This window comes from Phragmites australis, chromosome 1 (assembly GCF_958298935.1).
Source record: "Phragmites australis chromosome 1, lpPhrAust1.1, whole genome shotgun sequence".
NCBI lineage: Eukaryota > Viridiplantae > Streptophyta > Magnoliopsida > Poales > Poaceae > Phragmites > Phragmites australis.
In genome coordinates, this window is record NC_084921.1 from 5,252,822 (window position 1) to 5,278,164 (window position 25,343).

A 25,343-nucleotide genomic window follows, 5' to 3' on the forward strand; every position below is an offset into this window, starting at 1 on the left:
GAGGTGAGATTATTATACCCCGGCACTAGAACCAATCTGACAAAGACAAATTGACAGATTTGATCTTCCGTAATGCACAACCAATGCAGATTATCACAAAATCACAGTAAGACAACCAATATGTCAGATTTGCACAACCAATGCACGCCATCGAAGATCATAAAATCCCGGCAAGAAAACCAAACAAACAGAACTTTTGACGATGCATCACCATGCAGGTCGACGACAACAAAGAAACAATGAAGAATCTCGTCATGTACTTTTTAATATAGGCCTCATTATCGAGAAAGACTATATCCAATTCGGTTTCGTGTGAGTACCAGGCAAATAGATAGAAAGATCCAATTTTAACTCTTTTTTTAAATATAGAACTTCACATATACATATGTGTACCACCTTGGACTTTTTTTTTTAATATCTAACTTCTCATATACACGTGTACCTTAGTATCCGATTTGGTTACATGTGATTACGGACTTGGACCCTTTGTTTGCATAATTTTCGTATTAGATGTGTATATAGTCCGCATACTAATATTGATTTTGATATGGGTTTTTTGGATAAATATAGACCATTTGATGTTCATAATAATAGGTTGTTCAGATCCTTTTATTTTTTCTGATTAATGTGGTAATTTTGTTACCTTAAGAGCGAACGCAGAGGCTACTTTTGCCCTCAAATATCAATGCTGGTTTTTCAACCAGCACTTTTTACTCGACACTGATACTCGACTAGTATCAGTGCCGGTTGTTCACTCGGCACTGTTGCCATTTTCAACGAATAAAAAAAGAAAATTGGCACAACGGGAGCAGCATCCGAACCGACTCAGATGCCGCTCCCCTGCCGCTGCTCTACCATCACCGCTCCCGCTGCAACGGCTGCCACCGCTCCCACGCCACCACTGCCGCCAACTCCACGTTGCACGGTGTCAACGCTGTCACCCCCGCCAAGCCCAGATCTGCCGCTCCCCCGCCACCACGGCCTCCACCGCTCCCCCGCCACCACCACCGCCTCCTCCACGTTGCACGACGTCGACGTCGTCGCCCCCGCCAAGCCTAGATCCGCCGCTTCCCCGCCACCATGGCCATCATCGCTCCCCTGCCACCACCGTCGCCTCCTCCATGCTGCACGACATCAACGTCGTCGCCCCGGCCAAGCCCAGATCCACCGCCACCACTCCGCGCTCGAGCCCTCCACACCGGCCACCTCCTCCACGCTGTGCGCGCTGACGTCGCTCCCTCGACCGCTCGTGCTGCGTGAACCAGCCAGCGAAGTGGTGGGTGGAGGCAGGAGACCAAGAGACGGAGAGACATTGGACGAGAGAGAGGAGACTAAGAGAGGAGGCTAAGAGAGGAGACCGAGAGACAAAGAGAGAGAAGAGAGAGACAGATGAGAGAGAGAGAGAGAGAGGAGAGAGAAGACTATGGAGACACGAGAGGATAAGATCAAGAGACTCGAGCCAACGGACGTGAGGTGGTGAGAGTAAAATCGATTGAATACAAAATTCAGGTCCGATCAGTGCTGGTTCTTAATATGAACCGGCACTTATACTAGTTATCAGTACCGCTTGAATGGATATGTTGATGTTTGATTTTGCTACCAACTGGCAGTGATATTCTATTAGTACCGGTTTTGATTAAACCGGTACTGATGAGGCAACACTTATAACTAGTTGTATAGTAATGATATATATATATATATACACTGTATGTATATACTGTATGTATATTCTGTAAGTATGTTCAGTGTAGCTCATATCTACGCACACTCTATAAGTTGTGACTCACAGTGTTTTGGTTTGTAACTTACAGTGTTTCTGGTTGTAATTGGGGATGTGCGCAGTGCGAATAACAAGTTGTAACTCACAGTATTAGCTTATCGTGTTGCAATTATGCATTTATGGATGCGAAGTTGTAACTGATCTACCTAACAAGTTGTAACTCACAGTGTTTCGAGTTGTAACTGGGGGATGTGCGCATTGCGAATAATAAGTTGTAACTCACGGTGTTAGCTTCTCATGTTGTAATTATACATTTCTAGACGTGAAGTTGTAACTATTCTACCTAACAAGTCGTAACTCATTTCGGGTTGTAACTAAGGGATATGCGCAGTACGAATAGTAACTGTGTATAGTGCAGAATAGCCTCACCATATATATATATATATGAAATATTTTTTATACTCTGAGTGTACCTACTTCTCCTGTGTTCAGAAAGCTTTTTCCTTATATATATATATTGGTACATCTTGTGGTGCTACAAGCTAGCTTTATATATCCGTCCAACGGTTTTACTGAATGTCTGAATCAAGCTTTTGTGGGCCAGAAATATGGGGATTTATGGCGCGGATGGGAGCGGTGCATGCATGGATGGGTTTTTCTTATCTGCACGTAGACGCGCAGATCGACGATGCAGATGTGTAGTTAATGCGCAGCGGATGAGGATAGTGATCCGTGATGCATACATGGTACTAGCACAGTTGACAGTACTCCACTATGGTAGAGCAGGAGTAGCTACCCAAATGACGATCAAACTTGGATCAGCTTACACATGTCTATTCTTTTTACAAATGAACCTTATTAGGAATGAATATAGATTATAGAAGGAAGAGAGAGAAGAGCCATATGATTGTCAGTCTGTATATTCCGTAATTTCACAGTTTTTATCACTCCTGTCAGTATTTCTCAAAATTTATATAGGTTATGTAGTTTCTAATTCTCCATACCTCGCAGAGTAGAAATGTGCTGAGGTAAGACATACTTCGCGCTTAGAGTTATCTTTTGATTAAGAGATAGCTCCTAAGATTTCTTTTTACATCTGCAAAATAAAAACTAAAGATTTTATCTCTACCTTTAGACCAACTCCGACAGAGCCGAGTTCCAGCCTGCAAAATACTGTGCCAATACCATTTGCAGATCAGGGTAGCCGACGAAGAGCTCCAGCAGAGTCGTTAGTGCTACAGTATTGCAGACGGCTACACTGTAACATTAGAGTGTCTCAAATTTGCTAACTCTCTCTGCCCCTCAACACGGTTTATTGGGTATGCTTGTAGACCTGATGAGAGAAGTAGATTAATAAAATGTAGAAAATAGAGTAGCCGCTGGAGATAGAAAATAGCCCCTCAACACAGTTCACCGGGTATGCTTGTAAACCTGATGAGAGAAGTAGATTAATAAAATATAGAAAATAGAGTAGCCGCTGGAGATAAAAATAAAATATAATATGATAGTATTATAGAAAATAAAATTTTAGAATATCTAGTTCTTATTTACTTTTCTCGTTTTCACATCTGTAAAATAAGAGTTCTATAAAATAAAAGCTGACAGCTAACAGACTTACGCTGTAGGAACGTACCGTTGCTACCTGGTTCTAGTTCCCTTCCTCTTTATTTTGCGTGTGGCACGATTACCATGTGTCCATGTAGTAATTTCCTTCAGTAAATTCTGGTGGTCGATCTATCCTGGTACTAACAAAATCAAAAGTCAGCTCTAATCTCCTCAGATCTGACCGTGAACAGTAATTATTAGACAATGTGCTGTTAAATAACCTATAATCCGTTATAATATCCGTGTGGAGGTGCATAAAAAGCCACTTGCAGACTTGCTGCGCACCCTGACCTCAGTGTTTTCTCCCTGCTTGCCTTGCATCTCTCTCTTTGCAACCGAATCCACATCCATGGCAGCCATCATCAGCAAGGAGGAGCCTCTCCAGCTGAAACAAGGGAGCAAAGTCTCCTCCAAGCTCTTCTCCAGGGAGAGCTCCGCCGCCGCACCGTCCTTCCGGGTGTACTACGGCGTCGCCTCGGCGGGGTCCGTGCCCTTCCTGTGGGAGTCGCAGCCGGGCACGCCCAAGAACGCCATATCCACGGCCACCCTGCCTCCCCTCACGCCGCCGCCGTCCTACTACACCGCCAAGCAGGCCAGCACCAAAAAGTCCTCCACCATCACCGCCACCACCGGCAAGAAGCAGTCCAAGCACAGCATCTTCAGCTCCATCCTGTCCAAGATAATCCTGCACAGACGATCCAGGTCGTCGTCGAGCTCGTCGCCCTCCTCCTCCTCCTGCTCCTCCTCGTCGTGGTCTTCGGCGTCGTTCCACGGCGCGCAGTCGCCTGCCTGCTCGTCGATGAGGAGCCGGGTGCACGCGTTCTCGGTCGGGGACGACAGCGAGGAGGAGCAGGAGACGCCGACGTGCTTCAGCGTGCGGCACGAGAGCTTCAGGGCGTTCATGGGCTGCCGCGTCGCCATGACGGTGAGGAACGCGCTGGCATCCGTCGGCAGCCATGGGTCCACTGCTGCAGCTGCCACTGCAGCACCAAGGGTTTAATACTTTCATTAACCTCATCATGCTCACGGTGCATCATGCATGTTACTGCTGCTTGGAGAACTGGAGTTTACTCTGCAAGTTTTTAACAGTGTGCCTTGTCTTTTCATGGAGTAATGTTGAAGTCTCAAGAGGAGCTTACAAAGTATTATGATGGATTAAGTTCGTAACAGTGTGTAAATTAAAAATAATAATGTAATGAGCATAGCATGGGCTATGTAGTATTATTAGACCCCCTTGCAAATCATGTGTAGTGTGTATGGACCGCTTTTGCTTCCTGGAACTGATTGCCTGCTTGGTCAGTAACTTTCAGTTCGAACATGATCTTGATAAAACCAATTGTTCTTTTTTATCTCATGTTTGGAGGGGAAAAAACAATTGTTCTATGCTTTGCGAGTCATGTCCACGTATTTACCATTTTTCAGAAACTCAGAAAATTTTGAGTGTAGCCATGAAAAAGGACAGCCAGGCGAACGACAGTGTCGTAGCTTCTCGAGCGGATCAAGCGGATGCGGAGCTTTGATCATGGCTGGCGTGTCACTTAGATCATTTGATCTGGGAGTAGTCTGTTACGCTTCACGACAGTTCTGTGCCGCCTAGTGGTGGTGTGCGGCACCAGGTATTTGTTTTTAAACAATATTATTCTCATTATTAATACAATGATATGTAGTCCTACTGTGTATTCGTGAAAAAAAGACAACCAAATTTTTTGGAATTAAGAGACATAAAATTAAATGATGTTCTCTAGAAAAAAAACAACCAAAAAAACAAAAAGAAAGTGAGTTCTGCAATGCATAGCCCATGCATGGCTCTTTGTTAATGCTATGCCTGTTTTTCTATATGCCTTGTCTCCATGGCTACTGGCTAGTAGCTTGTGAGTTGACAAGACAGTGTTTGTTTACCAGGTCCTAGGAGAGAACTGCTTGGTGCTACCAAGAAAGCTGTTCTGATTCACACGCAGAAATACTAGAGAAAATCTACGATTCGTCATTGAATAACTACTGATTCTACAATTTAATATCGAATAAATTCTGTTTACTTCTATACCATCGAATAAATGTTTCAGTTCCTTATATGCCATCGGCTTCCGATACTGCCCTCCACTATACTGTTCATAAACAGTACCCGAGAATAAAAAAGGTCACAAAAAAATATGTCGATTTTTGTACACGCTCTATAATTCATAATCAACCCATTTTAACTGTATTCACCTAAAAATACTGTGTAAAATTCAAACTAAAATTTCTCAAAATGAGCTACTTTTGTAATGCATTACAAAGAACTAATTTTTTCACCGTGGGAGATAATTTTAGAAATTATTACATCACATTAGAGGAATATTAGTAAATTTTCTCAGATTTTTTGTAAATTTTTATGAGGCTTAAAAATTGAAAGAAGTTACAAAAGTAGTACATTTTGAAGAATTTTAGTTTGAATTCTATACAGTATTTTTAGGTGAATACAGTTAAAACGGGTTGATTATGAATTATAGAGCATGCACAAAAATCGACATATTTTTTGTGACTTTTTTTATTCACGGTTACTGTTTATACTGTTCATGAACAGTCGGAAGCCGATGGCATACAAGAAACTGAAATATTTATTCGATGGTATAGAAGTAAACAGAATTTATTCGATGGCGGATTGTAGAATCAGTAGTTATTCGACGGCAAATCGTAGATTTTCTCGAAATACTACTACTACTAGATGTTTGCATTGGGACATGATCTCGATAATCATTTTCATTTTGGACACGGAGCTAAACCTAGTAATCTACTTCTGCATCGTTTCATAATCTGGAGCATTTCGTGACAATTAAAACTTTTGTTCCTCTCCACATTCTCTCCCATTGCATTCACAGTTTCTCAAAAACAAAAATAAAGAAAAAACATGGTGCCATCTGAGTACATACAGATATATATATAGGCTTTGCATCTTTTTTTTAATATGCAAGAGTTTTATGCATCTTTGTATTAAGAGGAGTAAAAAACCAGATTACGTAACAATCTTAATAGGTCTTAGCCTGTAGAAGGGATCCGAGAAAGAAAATTACAAGGTAAAGAACAACTAGAACGGAAAAGAAAATTGTTGGTGATCAGATTACGGAGCTAAACACATGCAACCTCCAGGAGTACGGCAAGGTGCTTAACCCCAGCGTCACCCCAACGATCAACATCGTCCCAAATCAACACCACCAAGGAATCTGAAGAGATATGACGGTTATTGAAGATCACATCGTTACATGAGAGCCAAATTCTCCAACAGATCAAGAGGGTTAGGGAGTCAAGTTCTCTCCAAAAGTCTATGGTCACCCGCCCACGAGTATGTGACCACCAATCAAGTATCGAAATGTCTGCATAAGGAGTAAGGACTCCCAACACCCGCCACCAAATTTTCCTGGCCAAGCAACAATGTAACAGAAGGTGATATGTAGTCTCTGGTAGTTGGGAACAATGTGTGCAAGCATCATCAGTTTGGAGGACATGCTGTCGCCTACATGCCACTGTCTATAGTTTGCCGTAAAGTGCAAGGCAACTGAAGAATTTGACCTTCGCAGGTTCCCAAGACCTCCATAACATCGTGGCACCCCCAAAACAGATACAACCATTGAACATGAGGTGATACGTCGAGCTGGCAGAGTATTGGCCAGAAGAAGACCACTTCCAAACGACACTGTCTTCCTCGTTGGGTGATGGACTCAAGTTGGCTCCAAAGCTGCAGGTACTGACTTAAAGCAGGCATGGATAAGGGGTTGATAATATCCTGGATCCATCGCCGATTTCGTAAAGCACCCTCAACCGTTTTGCTCTGGAAGCATTCAAAGTAACACACCCGAAGAGATCGGGAGCCAAGAAATGGATAGAGCGGCCATGAAACCAAGCGTCAGTCCAGAAGAACGTGGATTTACCGTTCCCGACCACAAAACCGATGGAAGCATCGAACAACGCCACAACTTGCCTTTTATGGTGCAGTGGCAGTGATGCCCACGACTGCCACCAGATCCATCTCAAGCGCAGGGCTAGGCTGACCAGCCGGATATTTTGAATGCCAAGACCACTAAATTCCAGCAGACAACAAATAGTAGATCACGTGAGAGAGCTGGGCCTGCCAGACAAGGATTTCTCCCTAGCCCAAAGGAAGGTTTTTCTAATCTTGTCAACCTCCTTGATCACCCATGGTGGAACCATAATGGAGAGTAGCCTATGGATGGGAGTCGAGGATAGCACCGATCTCACTAGAGTGGCACGTCCTGGTTTAGAAATTAGCTTGGCTTGCCAGATGGGGAATCTAACAGCAACCTGGTCCACCACTGGTTGTAGATGATTCTTGTAGAGATGGTCAACCGTAAGAGGAACTCCCAGATACTGAAATGGGAAGGACGATAAACCACAAGGGAGGTTCTCACAGGCAGTGGATACGTCATCATCAGTACAACTGATGGGAATGACCACACATTTGTCCAAGTTTATTTTAAGCCCACTTATTGCCCCGAAGAACTGAATGATGGCCAAGTGAGCTTGGATATCCAGTGAGGTTAGCGACATGAAAAGAACAACGTCGTTCGCGTAGAGAGAACAACGATGCAAAATTGAGTTGTGTCCCGTAGAATCAATGATACTAGCCTCGCCTGCCTCCGAAAGTATGCAGGTAAGTGTGTCCATGACCCGCACAAAAAGAAAAGGTGAGAGCGAGTCACCCTGCCGCAAGCCTCGAGCATGGCACAGAGCAAACCCGGGGGCACCATTGAGTAGAATCTGGGTTGAAGAGCATGGTTCTGCATCTTGAATTACTTCTTGATGAAACGTTTCAAAAAAAAATTACTTCTTGATGACCTCATGACAATTCTTGCATGTACAGTGTAAGGAATCCATACCTGATGGCCTGATGCATAGATACATTGCAGAAATGAAGCTACTAGTTTCAGCTAGCAGTGGGGGGCCTGGAAAGGAGCAACAGTAACTAGATGCATTTTCCTTTCCTATTTTCCATAGATTGCCCCATGTAAGGGGCATCAAGGACATAACATGCAATGGAGGAGACACCACAAGGACCCTTGAACAAGACACTAATCAATGCACTTTGTCCCCCCAACCAGCTCATTTGACAAGAAAACCTATGGCCCCTATTTAATTCCATGTTGGGGCTAGTTTAACCCAAACAAACCTTCGATTAAGCTGGTAAGTCCACTTGCTGCGGTTAAGTTAGTACTGAACTCGATCATCTTCTGTAACAACGTCCGGGCACTGTTATTTGCTAATTATAACGTGATTCTATATGTCTTAGATCCATTTAGCACTATTGATTAGTTCAAATATCATATTGTATGCAAATTGGCTGCTAGCTGATGACAAGTAGTTAATGCAATGGTAACCCTAGTGGGGGTGATCTTAATTATGAGTGTAGCTTACCCTAAACATTCGGCTATCCTCGAAAAAAAACACATTTGGCTATGTGCATCTTGCAGAGACCAGGATATTGTTTTTGTTCTAGTATTGTCTAAAAAACCTAACCATAAACAAGAATTTACTTAATTAGACAAAGCAATTGCTTTTGATGTGAAGGATGCATGACTTAACCTACCAAGTATTTGATTGCTTGCATGCTGTGCAGGGCGTCGCAAGGACTGGATATCAAATGCACACTAACACGTAATTCATCATTAGCCGAGAAGGACTAACCATCCAACTAATCGAGGACTGCCTTTATTCTAGCGCCGTCATTTGTCGCAAAGTAATTAAAAAATGCGCCACTGTGTCTGCATTACAACCGATCCTTGCTTCAGGCAAAGTGTATATTCATGCACGCAGCTTCATATGCGAAGTCGATGAATCCACGCGCGGTTGTTGGTCGATCGATACGATGCAGTGCCTTCAGCTTCTACGCTGTTGGTCACTTTTGAGAACAGAAACAAATTAATGACCGATCGCGATAGTGAATTTAAATGTGGAATAGTTTCAGTCATGTAACAACCAGCCATGCTAGGATGTTCTGAAATCTCAAGGCAGTCCAAAAATAACCAGAGTATTACTGCTCTCAAAAAAAGGAAGAAGAAATAACCTGAGTATCGTTCCTCTCATAACAAAGAAGGGAAAAAAACAACCTGAATATATCTTGTCAGAAGTACTACTTGTTATTTTTTATCTGTGTTTCAAATCTTAGGTCTGTGATTATTCACTCAGAAAAAGTAAATATATAGCAAGGGGCAACATATGGCTGAGACTGAAAGATGGGGACGTAACAATTAGGTGGAATATTGAGTCTAAGGAGCAAGGACCAGCCGTCTAATCTGTGCTAAATTTAACTCGTTAATCGTACCATGAGACTGGGATGAAAGCCTGTCAATGGATTACGTATACTTCGTCCGTAATTCCATCGATCAATAGAGACCCAGTTCTGAACATGCAAAATCAAGCTAAATCTTTGTTCGCTCATCCCCTTGTAGAAAAGGAAATTACATGTTTCAGTTCACTACTGCAACTAATCCATGAAGGATTAGATTAGGATATATCTATCTAGAAGACAGGCAGCGGCGTGAGCAGTTGATGCATAAACACATCCCAACACCCATGCAGATCGACATCAAAGTTTGCTCCGAATTCTGCGGCCCGTGACCTTGATGCAGTGACAGCAGCTGTTGTTCTCATGGCTCCATTTTCTTCAGATCAATTGCGACTCTAGAGGCAATTTTTGCAAGGTCTGACAGGGGCAGCTCAGCTGCACCACAGCCCATCGAATCGTCGTCTCGCTCCTGCAACTTTCACGAAATCTACACGAGCGCTTTCAGTGCCATCTGGTGAAATGACAGGCGCCGTTCACGGGCGTCCCGGTGAATGCGATCAGCCTAGGAGCTCACGTTGCTGTTGCGAATTGACCCGGACGGCAATGTGCTGAGGAGGAGGTCCGCAGCACATCTGGTCCGGTCTCTGTCGATCTCTGATGTTACATTTGCAAAAGGGTAAACGCTTGCCAGTCAAGCTCTCTCTTCTCATGTGCACATATAATTGATGGATGAAACGAGGAAAGTGAGCTGGAACGCGAGTTTTTGCTAATTATTCAGCCGCGCCCGAATTATTTATTTTCATGGGAATTGCTGACAAGGGTTGGTCAAGAGTTTTTTTTCTCTCTGCAGATCAAGAGAGTTTAGAGGGTCTGTTTGGTAGGGTTTTTAGAGTAGCTCTTATATTGAAATCAAAATTGGTTTTATCAAGCAATAGTTTTTAGCTTTCAGAGTAATTTAGTAAGTGTAATTTTTTGAAATAAACTAAATATAGGAGCTGAGAAAAATAGTTTCTCTAATTTACATTACACATAATCATATTTTCATAAATTTTACCTAAAAAATTGCTTTCAACCATATAATTATTTTTCTCAAATAATTACTCATCATAGAAAATTTAGATGAGATAAACTCTAACAAACATGTCCAGAGCTGCACCTGTCCGGCGACAACATGCACTGTGTGCCTGTATCACATAAGAGTTGAAAACTTTTTAAAAAATTATTCCTAACAGCATCGTGCCACCACAGAGATACTGTTAATTTAGATGCAGGAAACAGTTCTGAACTGTTGTGATAGTCGCCGATCGATGTGCTTGCCACTGTCCAGTTTTTTATTCCTGCCGCATGTTCAGGACGACGTTGGCGTGGACGTCCGCTGCCATTCAGCTCACACTGCCCACTCGGGTGTGGGATCAGGTCACAACAAGGAAGGATCGATATGGAAATCACAGGAGAGAACAGTGCGATCCAGTGACGCAATTGGAAGTAGCAACCAAGTGGAAGAAACGAATGAATGATCCAGAAAGGAAACTGAAGGTGAAAATGAGTGATCAAGAAATATAATCTTCAGCCTGTGTCATTCCAATCCCATTTATCATGGATTACTGCCTTGGCGTATGAACAGATATATACATCTGCAAATCTCTAGAGTAACTTTTGCCTCACAAGTCACTATATCGACACGCATGAAGCAGAGTGCAAAATTAGACACGAGAATCACAGCGAGCTAGCACTAAGAACAGTGAGGAGAAAAGGGGAAATTGACCTAAGGTGTCCATGTGGAAACAAACCTGATCCTTTATCAATTTCTCTTGGCTAGGAGCAACAATGCAGGCAGTCTACCATTGCATTTTGTTCTCGTGTTATTCTCGCTGGTCCTTCATGTTGTCACACTCGATGTCACTGATGCACTCGCAACGACAGTGACCCGGAACTATGTGTCGGATTCTGTCTTGGTGTCGGTGACCCAACCGTTCGGCCAGCATATACGCTGATAGGCATGGTAGTATGCCGCTGAGCGAGGACTGTTCGGGGCATGTTTGTAGGAATTTCATAGGAGTTTTACGATAATTTAACAGGAAATGGTTTAATTTTTTAGAATTTAGGGCAAACCCAACGTTCCAAATGGAGCCTTAGTTCATACTTCCTCTAACCTAAATATAAGTCAATTAGAATATCGATACATCTCTAATATGTCATTTTGACTAATAATATCTATAAACATATATTATTTTAAATAGATATAGTTATACATTAACAAAATATTTTTCATGATGAATTTAGTAACATCAAACTTATGTTGTTAATTTATATAATTTTTTAGCTATTGATGATCTAAGCTAAAAATGTTTGACTCATGACAAACTTAAATGGACTTATATTTAGGATCGGAGGTAGTACTTCATAAGTTGCAGGTTGTTCAGTTGATAAGCCAGGAACGGGAGGCGTGTACTTGAGGTTTATCTTGCAATTTGTCTGGTTCAGCTGAGCAGATTGTTTTTTTTTTCTCAAATACGTAGGAGAGATATATATATCATTGTATTAAGTAAGAAACAGAGTTACGGATTACACGACGACCTGATCTGTTATGAAAATAGAGATTGATGGTGCTAGAAAGGGAAATTACACGCTCAGAGATAACTACGAACACTCAAGCTTGCCCACGATCAGATGATCGAGCCGACGCGGTGCAACCTCTTCATCGTTATCACTAACTATGTTGCTCCGGTCTCACACCAGCGGGTGATGTTGTCCTTGATGAGAGCCACTAAGGAGTCCGATGAAATGCGGTGCTTGTTATAAAGGATGACATTTTTAGATAATCAAATCCTTCAACAAGTGAGTAGGATCATGGAGTCCAAACCTCTCCGAAGCTCGGTATCAACGCGGCTTCTCAAATCAAGCCACCAACTACAGAACGTGGTCACAGAAGCTGGTGCATGGATCTCTAAGATTTGCCACCATATCCCCTTGGACAAAATGCAGTGAAGTAAAAGATGATCAATAATTTTCGAAAGCTGTGAACAGAACGCACATGAATCACCGGTTTGGAGTCCATACCGCCGGCACCTAGCTACTGTCCAAAGTCAGCCATAAAGGCCTAACCAACCGCGAGGAACTTAATCTTTGGAGGAGCCCATACCTTTCACAACACAGAAGCACCATCGAGTTCGATGGAACCCATAAACATGACTTGATAAACCGTTTTGGAAGAAAAATGTCTAGAGCTGGACCATTTTCAAGTCGGCCGGTCCTCGACGTTTCTCAAGGTGAGCAGGTTGTAATATTAGTGATGATGGCATGGTTGCCATGACGATGACTTGATGAGTTCTTTGGAACACACTGGCAAGTACAGATCCCCATCTTTCTAGATCTTCAGATCCACTGCATTTATTGGCCTGAGAAACCGATCCTCATGGACAGCCTAGTAAAAAATATATGTTAAGACTTTCTTAGAGTTGTGCTTAGGTAGTCGTTACCGATACCAGAAGGAAAATGAAACTCAGTGCATGCGTGGCTAAAAAAATTGCATGGTTATGTTGTTGCACTGCAGATGCAACCGTTTGGTTCGTCAGATTCTGCGCAAGGTTGATGAACGAAAAAGATAATCAGCAGAACAGATCTGATGCATGCAAGTGATCAAGTTTTTAATGTCAGCAAGAGTGCCAGCCAATGGTTTTACAATGTACAGAACATGAATCCTTGAGTACGAGCTGAAAACCAGTACAATACATTCCACTGAATGTTCAGAGGACAGAAGTACACAATGGCCAAAGTTACAAGTGGATCACTGAATTCCTACGGCTAAATTAAGAGCCCTGGCATCAATAACACTCTGTGACTTCAGTCATTTGCATCAGAACTTAACATTCCGTTGTCAGCAAAGTCTTCAGCAAATCATATCTTCAATGTACTTTCACGAGTGAATTACTGCGGCTAAAGTAAGATCCCTGGTATCAATAAAACTCTGTGACTTCAGTCATTTGTATCAAAACTTAACATTCCGTTGTCAGCAAAGTCTTCAGCAAATCACGTCTTCGATGTGCTTTCAGGACTGCACACCACCGTCTTGCTGAACATGTTTATGTGAATCGTGTGGTTGAGGAACTACAAGAGTGTTCGTGCCATCAGAGTTTGAGAATGCACATAAAGCTTTCCATATCGGAACCAACATCTTGACTGGTGGATGAAATTTCTGCAAATTAGTAAGCTCTTTCAGACCATGGACACCTTACAGTTCACTTCAAAACTCACTGAAAGCGGGCAACATTTACCTTAAAAACAAGCACGAGCTCATATTCGTCACGTAGAAGCAGTGCCAATCTCCAGTAGCATGTGACGGGTCACACGTTCATTCAGCACTGGTTTTGGGCACAAATTTGCGATGGATTCTTCCGCTATGAAAAAATACTTTCATGCTAAGAAGATGAAAGGATGAAACCTCTATTCTGTAGCTTATAAGCCATCCAAGAAACATAAATGCTACAAGTCTACGCTGGCCATTTCCAGCTAAAGCAAAATGAACAGATCCATTGCAGGGCTCAATCTTGTCAAAGACAAGCACTAACAAGAAGGATGTATCTATTTTTCTTTCTGTTAAAAAAAAGGAAGCATTTATTTCCTTTAACTTTGTGAAACCTTTGCTTCCCGTATCTGTTTATAAGTGTTCCCTCTATAGGAATAGCATTATTCGAAGATCAATAAATACTGAAAGGAAGATAAAATCACAATACGCCCATGTAGAAATCCAGACTAGTTCTTCCGTACCTCCAAAAGTGTTGTTCTAATTGGACCCCAAAACCCGGCTTGATCACCAATGACTCTGCACAAAATTAAACTATATATCTAATAAGGAGAACACAATTTCACTTTTCTATAAGCATTTTTAACATGGATGCTGAGAAACAAGAATCTTTTTTTTTTCAACCTTAAGCTGAAAATTAACTACAAAGCACTGACTAGTGCACAGACAAACAGAGATAACAGAGAAAACACCCCGCACGTTGCCGCAGGGAGGTGTCAAGATTTTAAATAGGAATTTACATATGTATTATATATGCTATATATTGTTAGTAAATACCAATATGCAACCATATTGTTATATGTATTATGGTAATTATGTTATATGATACATATGCTATTATAGTATTATGGCATGTGGTACATATGGATACTAAACCATATACATGTATACAATAGATTACAAATACATGTAATTATATGGTATATACATATGTATACATATATTATATGGTAACAATATAGTATTCGTATTATATGTGTAATTATATACATATAATATATATATGTATGGTTATGCACACGGATACCATAGTTATGCGTATCCATGTGTATATAATATGGTAATCATATACGTTATATATGGTAATGCATATGGTAGTAAATTATTGTTATTATTCATATGGTATCCTATAATCATATATTACTAATTGGTTGTAATGATACACACACACACACACACACACACACACACACACACACACACACACACACACACACACACACACACACACACACACACACACACACACACACACACACACACACACACACATATATATATATATATATATATATATATATATATATATATATGCATGCATGTATGTATGTATGCATGCATGTATGTATGTATGCATGCATGTATGTATGCATGCATGCATGTATATATGTATATATATGAACATCATATACATATATATTAATAGTATAGTTATGTTACCATATGGTACATATATAGTATAGTTATGCTATCATATGTTTTATGTACATCCTTATAAACTATAGTCGATGCACATATGTATACATTTTATATGGTGTGCTATACTATATGTCTATATACATATATGCACATATTTATAGGTATATATATGATATGATATGTTATGTTATGTAATTGTTATATGCATGCATAACATATGATATATGTAATATCCATATATTAGTAACATATTATATGTTAATATATACGTTATATATGGGTTATGGTACTGTATTATATGTTATATGGATGGTAGTTGTTGAAATCGGCTGGAAAGCACAGTTTGAAACCAAGAAGATTAGCTTGCATAGAGCTAGAAGATCTATAGATTGGTAGCGCATATTAAAACGTAAGGGAACTATATCATATCAGACATTTTGTGTTGCATCTGGGAAATATAGAACATATGCAGTATTGGTTGTCATAGAAAATGGATGAGAGTGGTTTCTTCAGAGCCCATGGCATTAAGAGCATGAGTACAACAACATATATGTTAGTATACATACATGCGCATATTTATAGCTTTGTATATTATATACGGTAATATGCAATATCCATGTATATATATATATATATATATATATATATATATATATATATATATATATATATATATGTATCTACATATACATATACATACATACATATATATATGTAGATACATATTATATATATATATATATATATATATATATATATATTGTGTTAGGTAATATGGATACAATACATATACATATACATACATACATATATATTGTGTTAGGTAATATGGATACAATACATATACGTTATACCATCATACTATATGGATATAATATGCTATACTCATGTATACAAATATGCGCATATTTATAGCTTTATATATTATATATGATAATATGCAATATCTATGTATATATTTATGTATGTATGTATGTATATACATATTGTGTAGCTCAGTACGGTTCATCGTGAATGTAGCAGGTACTGTTCGTCAGATACTGTTGCAATGGTACTGCAGCAAGGTACTATAGAGGGGTATTGTAACGAGGTACTGTTGTTGCATGACCCGTGAAACTGTAGAACAGTAGATGATATAAAAAATATAGATAAGGTATGATATGGAACCCAACCTCATAATCCACCTTTCTTCACAGGATCATATCGCAAGCATTTTGCAATGATACCAGAAAATGAAATACTTCAAAGGGCAGAGACGGAGCTTAGGCCAGGCCAACAGGGGCCGTGCCCCCCAGCTTTTTTGCCAATTTTTTAACATCGGGTATGCAGCAACCTAATTTTGTTTGTGTTAGAGCTCAATTACTCCAGCTGTCTATGAACAAACGCTGCTAGCTACGGAACAAGATGGAAAATTACTATCTTATCAATAGCTTGTTAGTACGGATTGAGGGTCAAATTATTGATAAGTATAGCTACGAAGATATAATGAAGGACTAAGGATGGAAAACGTCAAAGAGCTAATATGTAGTGGCTATCAGTATGAGATCATGGCTAGTTGTAATTTTGTATATATATAATATTGTTTTTTATAGTTGTTTCTAGGTATTATAATATATTAATCTCACTCGAATATGTATTTTGAATCAAGTATGGGAAATGATGGTTATAAATTATGCCATATATTAGTTTAATGGTTTAGCACTTGAACATTTTCGAATTTGCTTTATTTTTTTAACCCCCTTGAAATTTTAGTGAAGCTCCGTCGCTGCCAAAGGGTACCAAGATATAAACTCTCCTGCAATATTTAAGCACCGTGAATCACAAAAATAGAGCAATCGGGAGCATATATAATGGTTTTATTTACCAATTGAATCTAAAAAGGGCAAGCAACAATGATAAAGCATCACCAAGGCGTGCGTAATAAGCTTGTTCTTCAGGAGCCTAAAATATTGCTTTTCAAATTCAAACCTGAATCAATACTGCTAATAAGTTCATGAAAAGAATAGCATTTGGCAACCGGAATATCTGCACAACTGAATTATTCCCATGTTTTTAAAAAACAATCGAATTGCTCTTTCACAAATTCAATTTGCTCTTCCAGGAAAACTACCTTTGACAGCAAGGTCCGGCACACATTCGCAAGAAGGAGAATTGCGCCGACACACGACAGCAGCATCCTGGACGTGCTCTTCTTGATGAAGATGTCAGTCATGGATAATCGCTACCCTTGCAGTTGCCAAACTGGAATGGCAAGAAAATTCTTATCTTCCATACAGATTCGCTTCAAACATTACCACTAGTAGCAACTAATTGGTGCTGAAAAAACACGAGATCCGATCGCTATGTAAATCGGTCCAACCAAACGGCCTCCCAGCCAAAGAAACGTATAAAAAGTAGAATAGAAATGCGTGCGCACGTACCTGAGAGTGAAATCCATGGAGGATTTGGACGAGCAATGGCGGCACAGGAGGAACGGGAGGGCAAGGGCCCGGTGGCGACATGGTTAGTTTGGTTGGTTTGGAGAAGTAACCGACGGTTGCGATGTCTCCGTGGCTGTGATTCTATGCATCTCGGCCGTCGGTTAGTGGAAATGTGCTGTTTATTGTTTAAAAAAAAGAGCTGTTTGCGAGAGAACACCCTCGATGAGAGTGAAATTTACAGTACTAATCTATCTCTTCCCATCTTTAACTGTTTTAAGATAGACAGGGAAAAAATGTGTAAATTTCGCCACTAAAAATTACGTAAATTTCATCTGCGTCGCCTGTCTTATCTACACTTGCATGTTCTTTTTCTGGTGCATACTGCACACTGCTCCTGCATTGTTCTTCTGAAGTTTACGACTTCAATACAGGCTTCCAGTCTACTTCACAGTAATCAATCAGGTCCTGCTTCAAATTACAGCAGTTGCAGTTACAATGGTCACCATCCCCAATTGTAGTTTACAACCAATTCATCATGCTCTACTTTACAACATGGTGCAACATGCAAGTGTACAAACCACACATTCTACAGCAATGGAACTAATGTTCTGGGCTACAATTCTGAACTGTAAATCAATCAGCACCTCCTGATCCCAACTGGCAACTGAAATCCACTACTGCTTCACACTGTCCCGATGCGCTTCTGCTTCCTCCATTCCCACGGCTTCTCAGGGTTCGGCGATGCCCACAAACCTGTTCGGCTCGCCTTTGCCTGATTCTCCCACTGAAAATTTCCATCTGTCAGGAACCTCGTGTATATGTTGCAGAAATGTTCAGAGCATGCTCTTCTCAGTCAAGCGGAATCGAGCTGCCCATTGCGTCATGTTGAGTAGTACAAGAGTACTAGTTTACCTTGTTCAGCTCCACCCGATGATCATAAGCAGTATAGTGCCACGCAAACCCTTTCTTCAGCATGTGTTCCTGTTAAAAACAGCAATAACAAAACTAATTCGTCTCGTTGTCAAAAGGTTGTTGAGCACTAAAACAAGAATGCATGCGTCTTCAACTGAGGCGATGCAACAGTTTCTTGCAGAAATGTATATTAAAAGCTTATAATTGATTTGGTTCTAGTCCAAGTCCTACGCATTTCATAATCTTCAACTTAAATAAATTTCATTTCTTTTAGTATACGAGAACAGGATCAAGGTATGAGGGGTGTTGTAAGCTATGTAGTATAAAAAAGCAAAGGCTAGGTACCTTCAAGAAAAGCCAAAGAGCACATGGAGCAATAGATGATCCAGTATTTCAGTAGGTTACTTCCACGCTACTAGGCATGTAAAAGAAACTCCAAAAGCACGTCGGTGTCATTTCTTACCTGCACGAAGACCCCATCACACTCAACATCACCAACTAATCGACCATACCGGTCACTGTCATATATGGAAATCTTTAAGCTCTTTCCCTGCACCAGCTTCACCAGCTCCTCTTTTGCCTCTTTGCCATAAGGCATAAAGCTCTCTGGTGCATCAATCCCTCTGCATTGCATTTGTTTCATTCCATTATATTGCAACTTCGGTCTACCTAAAACAAAGCCCTTGACCACTGATCAAGAAGAACAAGATGTGGGGGGCAAACCTTAACCTGATCCGGTACTTCTTCGCAAGAACTTGTTCGCCTCTCATGTTAGGAACCTGCCTACACCGAGAAATAAGAAATCAAAAGTCTCAAAAGCTAGAGTAGTTGATTGATGCGAATTTAAGAGACCTATATCCTGCATCCAGTATGATCTTCTGCATAGCATCAGCTCCCTGGAAGTTCTTGGCCGCCCGTGCCTTGGCCCGCTCAGCAGCCGCTTCAAGCACATCCCGGGGCACATTGCCAGACTCTAGATGATCAGCTATGTCAACATAAACGGTAATCGTGTCGCCATCGGTTACAGCCCTAACATCCACCTAAGAAACTAGCAAACGCATTTGTCAGTCATCCGGCCTCATCTATATGTAAAAGTAGATACGAAGAGAGTAAGATCTCACAGGGAGCGTGTGCAGCTCATACTTCACGCCTTGAGATTTGGGCACGAAAGTTTGAGCAACAGATGCCAATGAAAAGTACCACGAGGAGCCCAGGCATAACCTTTCCTGCAATACCAGTGATGTTACCAACGCAAAGTGATTACAAATTAAAGCAACTAGCGCATCAACCTGTGCGAATGCACAGGTTAGAAATTTAGCATACAACTGAATTTTAGATAATTGTGTTAATAATAATTGTATGCTAAGATACATCAACTATTTATATTTAAATATTAGAATATAAAATATAAATGTAATTTTTATTCATAATATTGAAATCATATTTATTATTTGTGAATAGATCTAATTTATAATTTTCATTTTATGTGTTATGCAAATTGATTTTTATTTGTTTCTTGATTTTTTGAAATTATTATTATTTTTAATATTGTCACCGTATCTCATATTATTTTTTTGAGATACATTATAAATTCTTTGATATTACTTTTATGTGATAATCCGTAATATGTTTGCGTTCTGTTGTTTTAATTTTGTAATATCTGATTACACGTATATTTAATTGGTATATTTTAATTGATTTGGAAAAGTGTATTTATTGCTAACGTAACTAAGTTGGAGTTTGCTAACGTAACCTTGTTGGACAAAGAATATCTATAAAAAAAAAAGAGGAAAGATCAGGAAGGAAGTAGTCTTAGAGTTGGACTCTGATTTGTTTTTTAATCTTTTGTTTCTTCTGGTTGTTGATCTATGGTTACAGTTAGTCAATCAATCAATTCGACGGTCGGATATTTTGCTTTTTTATGAGAATTTCTAAAATTTTTCTAGGATTAATGTGGAGGCACCAAAAAGCATAAGACAATGGCAGCCTTCTGCAGCTGATTAATCTATAGTGATAGCAACCTTGCAGAATGGTACAAACAACTAAGGCATTTTCTAGTGCGAAAATGGGAATAGATAGTCATATGAAACATTTCTTCACATGTACTGAATCCGTGATGCTAACTAAAAACCTGAGGAGAAGATCAGGAGCCAACGGCACAAGGCAGTATGAATTTCTGGAGAAATCACCGGATCACTCTTCACCAACTGAACTGAGCAGTGTCCTACACAAACACAAGTAGTCAATACCTTTGGAAACAGGGTGCGGCCAGCGCCCGCAAGAAGGGCAATGGCGCCGATGCAGTGCAAGAGCACCGGAGCCAGCCGCGCGTGCTCGTCGCCGACGCCGCCACGGACATGGAAACCCCTCCCCTCGCGCCGACGCCTGGGAGCGGCGTGCATACCGCCGGGCACCTGCTGCACCTGACCCTCGGGCGAGCACCGAGGGCGCTGCGCAGGCGGCAAGGCCAGCGCCGTGCGTGGGGGGGGGGGGGGGGGCGGCGGGGTTGGGCGAGCGTGCGGCGTGCGAGCCGAGCCGGCTGGGACTGGGCTGCCTCCATGGCCATGCATCTTGCGTGTTGGGCCTGCGGCCTGCTAGGACAGGGGGCCTCTTTGGCGAATTCGTCTCCATCTCTGAGGCCGGATCGCATAAACATTGTATGACAGAGCTTCAGTTATGGATCTACTTCACATATCTATAGTTGGAGCTTCAGTTATGGATTTCTGAGTGTAGCTAGAGCTCTGTGAAACTAGTGGAGCTAAAGCTGAGTGGAGAGCGGCAAGGTAGAGGGCCACTAGGTAGAAAACGGGGACGACGATGATAGCTAGGCTGAGGGCTGTGGGCGTAGGGCGACATCAGATGACTAGACGGTGGGCGGGGAGCAAAGATCGGTTGGGTGGCGTGCGAACGACCAAGAGGAGGACAAACAATCGAGGAGAGGGGTGAACGACCAAGGGGTATTACTCTAGTGGTGTTGGTGGATAATTTTCTCGTAACTCCATGAATCAGGTTTTTATGGAACATACTTTTACCTACTCCATAAATTTATATTGTAAGAAAAATAACTCTATAGATCAGATTATTCTAAAAAATATATAGTGCTACCCTGTTTGGTAAAGCTTCACCAGATTCAATGTGAATCCGGATCCAAAGCTTTGCCAAACACCCTCTTAACCGGCAAAAACCACACTAGCTATAAAATGATTATTTAACAATTTGTCAGTCTTATAGAATATGTGGTAATAATTTTATCACTCTAACCTAGTGACCCACGTGTCAGTAAGAGCGAAAATTACCACTTTTAAGAGTGGCAAAAGGCGAAACGGCGATCAAATGCAATCCATACAGGAGTACTATCATAGCGTAGAGACACTTCGGAACATCGGCATCCATTCGTCTACTGATATATTCAACATGCACGAACCGCTGGACATTCACTACAACACAGTCTACTACCGGTTTCAGTCTCACATATATTCTATAGGAAGCTTGTGCCTAATTTTTTTTAAGTTAGTTCTAAGCTGCTGACTATTCTAAAACTGTTTTGATAAGGAGTGAAAGCAAGCCACAGACACCAAGTTCCAGGCCTGCCACGCACCGTTGGACCTCCGGTCATGATGAACCCCATCAGTCACCAGAATTTCATTGTCAAGTCCAGTGAATAGATGAGAGAAGCTGATTCAGTGTCTATCTGCACCATAAAAACAGAATTAAGTTCATTAGAAACTAGAAACCGTAAGAAAACATGAAAGGAACCTTCTTGCATGTTCTGACTGATAAAATGGGAAACATTGGCGTAGTAATATCAACCTTACTGACACAGCGTGAAGTTCAGTCTACACGTGCGATCTGAATTATTTTTCTATATTATTGGAACTTATGTATCAATCAACTTTGTATTATAAAATTGACTCTTATTTTATTACAATGCATATATTTGATCCATCAACTATTTTATTTTGTAAATTTTTTACACCCGTTACAACATAACGTTTATGTAACTAGTATATATAAATCGCTGTAGGGTGAGTCAGGCTACGCTATTCCAGTCCGGCCCAATGACCTCACCATGTACTAAGCGGGGTACAAGTACAACAGCTGGGCTTTGCTCGACTATGCTGTATTCTTAAAAATGTTGAATGCCTAATGTTAGAGATGGATAGAGTGATACGAGGATTCACTCTTAGTTCAACTTAACTAATTATGATTAGTTAGTTAATTAAATTAAACTCGAGTAGATGCATAAATATCTACGGATCGTTTCACATCCATCCTACCTAATTTCGATTTTAGTCAAGCTCGTTAATTAATCGTAAGATTTAACAAATGATGTGTGTCTCCACTATCAGAGCCCAATTCATTGCGCGGGATTTCAAAGGGTGATCAAACTAACATTATTGGCTGTGCCGTTATGATCTAGATTGGCGGATCCCTTTGTTTTATTACAAAAGAAAAAGGGGCAGAAGAAAATGGCACATTGATACAATAGACAGCCTTTTTTTAGAGCTATATATGTACAGCTTTATATACAACTTCCGATTTAATTTTCCTTTGTCAATGTTTTTGTCTTTTCTACTAGTTCCTCAATGAGAAAAATTCAGGAACGCTCTTCACCCAAACGAAAAAGAAGTTACAAAAGATGTTAAAAAATCGGTACAAGAAGATCAACGCGTGGCACTTGAATGTACACTTGGAAAGAGGGAAAAACAAGCGACCAAAGAGAAGACATGGACGAAATCGAGAATATTTACCACGCGGATACATGAGAGGGAAAAAGGGAATTGAATAATCACAGCGTCACGCCACGCGCGGGAACTCCTCAGAGGTCCTCGGCGATGCACGCGAGGTGCGGCTGCCACGGCGAGGCGTGGCTACCGGTGCTCATGCGCCTCCGGTGCTGCTGCGCCGCCTTCCTCTTCGTCGTCGTCGTCGTATTCTCCAGCGACACGCCGCCGAGCGCCAGCTGGCGCCGATCCCCGACGACGACGCTGCCTTCCGACTTGCTACGGGAGTGCCGTCCCGGCGCGCCACCCTTCTTCCCGTCGGGCACGGAGGCCACCGGGATGAGGAAGTAGATCTCCCCGCGCTTCAGCTCCGAGTCCGGCGACACGATGAGTATCCGGCGCACCACCCCCTGCTGCGACGAGCAGGGCCTGCTGAGCACGTGATCGGGGTGCGCGGCGAGCACCTGCCCGGCCGACACGGCGCGGCCGTACTCGTCGACGCGGCCGCTGAGGTGCACGATCCGGACCAGGTCGAGCGCGCCGCAGGGGAGCACGCACGCCAGGCAGCACCGCAGGCTGTTGCCCATCTCGATCGACGACGCCGTGTGCCCGTGCTTGTTGCGCGCCTTCCTCTCTCCTCCTCCTCCTCCTCTCTCCACCGTGTGATGGATGTGTCCACCAATATGTAGCAGAGGACAAACAAAGAGCCAGAAAAATAATTAACAAGTTTGGCAGATGGGACTCGTCACCTATCTTATCTAGATTCTGAAGTCTGAACTACGCTTATGCTCGTCTAATCAGGGGAGGGTTGATCATAACTAAATTAGTCTACACCCATGTCATATAATGATTTTCTCTCTTTCTCTTGGAGCTAGCGAACGAACGCCTCAATGATTCGCACACGGCACACACTCATGCGCACAGCTAGCCATGCTGCCCTGCTGGACCTTCGTCGTTTCCTCCTCCCTGATGAGTGTTTTGCAAGCATCCATGGATAAGTGCTGCTATGGGTCTATTTGGTAAATCTTCGGCTCTAAAAATTATTAAAGTTGGATATTTCTAACTCTAAAAATTTGTAAAGTTAGAGTTGTCAGTATAACAAGAGTATTTAGATGAGCCGTCTTATTTTATTTTATACTAAAAATATAAACCATCGTATTTTAGTATATAAACTTCATAACTGAGTTGGAGCTGGAGCTAGCGTCTATATATCCTTCCAAGCATGGATGCAAAATTGGTTGTGAGAGTTTAGTTTCTAACGAATTATTTAGAGCTTTGATTGTTTAATCGTTTGATGTCTGCATACATAGGTTCCAAAACGATCGAGGCTGTGTCAGCCCTGTTGCTACAAGTCTAGTGGGAGAAAGCTGCAACGAAAAATAGAACGTTGTGCTGTCAAGGAAGAAGAGCAAACAGGCTAAGATGAGCAACCCGAAGTATGTTGGGCCCGAATGAGTTCTGTAAGTGTGTGTGGGCTTAGCCTAGGTGCGCGTGGGCTGCCGTGTTTGAGCAGCGCGACTCGATGAATATTAGTTGTAGCCAGCTAGATAATGAGGCATGACTGGACACTGAACCTTTCTTCCTCCCTACACTTAGAGTGTCTTCCTCTGGAACTCATGAACTCAGTAATGGAATCTCTCTGAATTGCTAAATCCTTCCTCTACTTCTCTCCAATTCCCCACTTCCTTCTTCTAGTTGCTACCCTTTGCTAACAATCTGGTATCAGATTCACCAATCCTGCACCTAATCTAGAGTCCCATGATCAATTTACCCATCGTCGGAAGCAGTTGGGAGCCATGGATCCAAGCACAAAACTCATCCTCGAGAAGATAGAGTCCTTCAAGATAGATCTTGAGAAGCAATTGCGTGACTACGATTTGAAGCATGGCGTGTGCTTCAAGGTGCTGGAGCCCGTGATTGAATCATTAGGTGTTTGGAAGCCGAAGATGGAGGTGAAGGTGGA

At 41.5% G+C, this 25,343-nt stretch overlaps 4 protein-coding genes across 5 annotated transcripts; 1 reads left to right on the forward strand and 3 right to left on the reverse strand.

Moving 5' to 3' along the window:
* Positions 1-3,586: 3,586 nt before the first annotated feature.
* On the forward strand, positions 3,587-4,629 carry LOC133887122 (uncharacterized). Its single transcript, XM_062327049.1, has one exon. It carries the CDS (start codon positions 3,675-3,677, stop codon positions 4,323-4,325), a length of 651 nt encoding a protein of 216 aa, XP_062183033.1. The 5' UTR covers positions 3,587-3,674; the 3' UTR covers positions 4,326-4,629.
* Positions 4,630-13,426: 8,797 nt separating this feature from the next.
* Positions 13,427-17,536, reverse strand: LOC133930492 (uncharacterized). Its single transcript, XM_062377149.1, is given in 8 exon segments — positions 13,427-13,797; positions 13,877-13,946; positions 13,948-13,971; positions 13,973-13,999; positions 14,370-14,424; positions 16,509-16,564; positions 17,091-17,119; positions 17,435-17,536. Coding segments are annotated over 8 exon segments (510 nt in total). The 3' UTR covers positions 13,427-13,650.
* Positions 17,537-18,157: 621 nt separating this feature from the next.
* LOC133887128 (probable staphylococcal-like nuclease CAN1) lies at positions 18,158-21,095 on the reverse strand. 2 transcript variants are annotated; one of them, XM_062327072.1, is made up of 7 exons: positions 20,906-21,095; positions 19,778-19,882; positions 19,509-19,696; positions 19,386-19,439; positions 19,120-19,279; positions 18,657-18,725; positions 18,158-18,528 (listed from the first exon to the last, which is right to left on the reverse strand). In XM_062327072.1, the coding sequence occupies exons 1-7, from the start codon at positions 21,056-21,058 to the stop codon at positions 18,427-18,429; spliced, it is 831 nt and encodes a 276-aa protein (XP_062183056.1). In that variant the 5' UTR covers positions 21,059-21,095; the 3' UTR covers positions 18,158-18,426. The 2 variants fall into 2 exon arrangements, with proteins under 2 accessions (XP_062183056.1, XP_062183047.1); XM_062327063.1 differs by having other exon boundaries at positions 19,380-19,439.
* A 2,148-nt stretch (positions 21,096-23,243) lies between these two features.
* LOC133887140 (uncharacterized) lies at positions 23,244-24,203 on the reverse strand. The gene has a single exon (XM_062327083.1). It carries the CDS (start codon positions 23,965-23,967, stop codon positions 23,476-23,478), a length of 492 nt encoding a protein of 163 aa, XP_062183067.1. The 5' UTR covers positions 23,968-24,203; the 3' UTR covers positions 23,244-23,475.
* Between the last annotated feature and the right edge of the window lie 1,140 nt (positions 24,204-25,343).

Bases quoted from the DNA above. Each gene is read 5' to 3' on its own strand.
- LOC133887140 (XM_062327083.1), bottom strand. From the start codon at position 23,967: ATGGGCAACAGCCTGCGGTGCTGCCTGGCGTGCGTGCTCCCCTGCGGC.
- LOC133887128 (XM_062327063.1), bottom strand. From the start codon at position 21,058: ATGCACGCCGCTCCCAGGCGTCGGCGCGAGGGGAGGGGTTTCCATGTC. The intron at 19,697-19,777 runs GTGAGATCTTAC...CTAGTTTCTTAG, and splicing joins ATGAGCTGCACACGCTCCCT to GTGGATGTTAGGGCTGTAAC. The intron at 18,529-18,656 runs GTAAACTAGTAC...GGAAATTTTCAG, and splicing joins ATCGGGTGGAGCTGAACAAG to TGGGAGAATCAGGCAAAGGC.
- LOC133887122 (XM_062327049.1), top strand. From the start codon at position 3,675: ATGGCAGCCATCATCAGCAAGGAGGAGCCTCTCCAGCTGAAACAAGGG.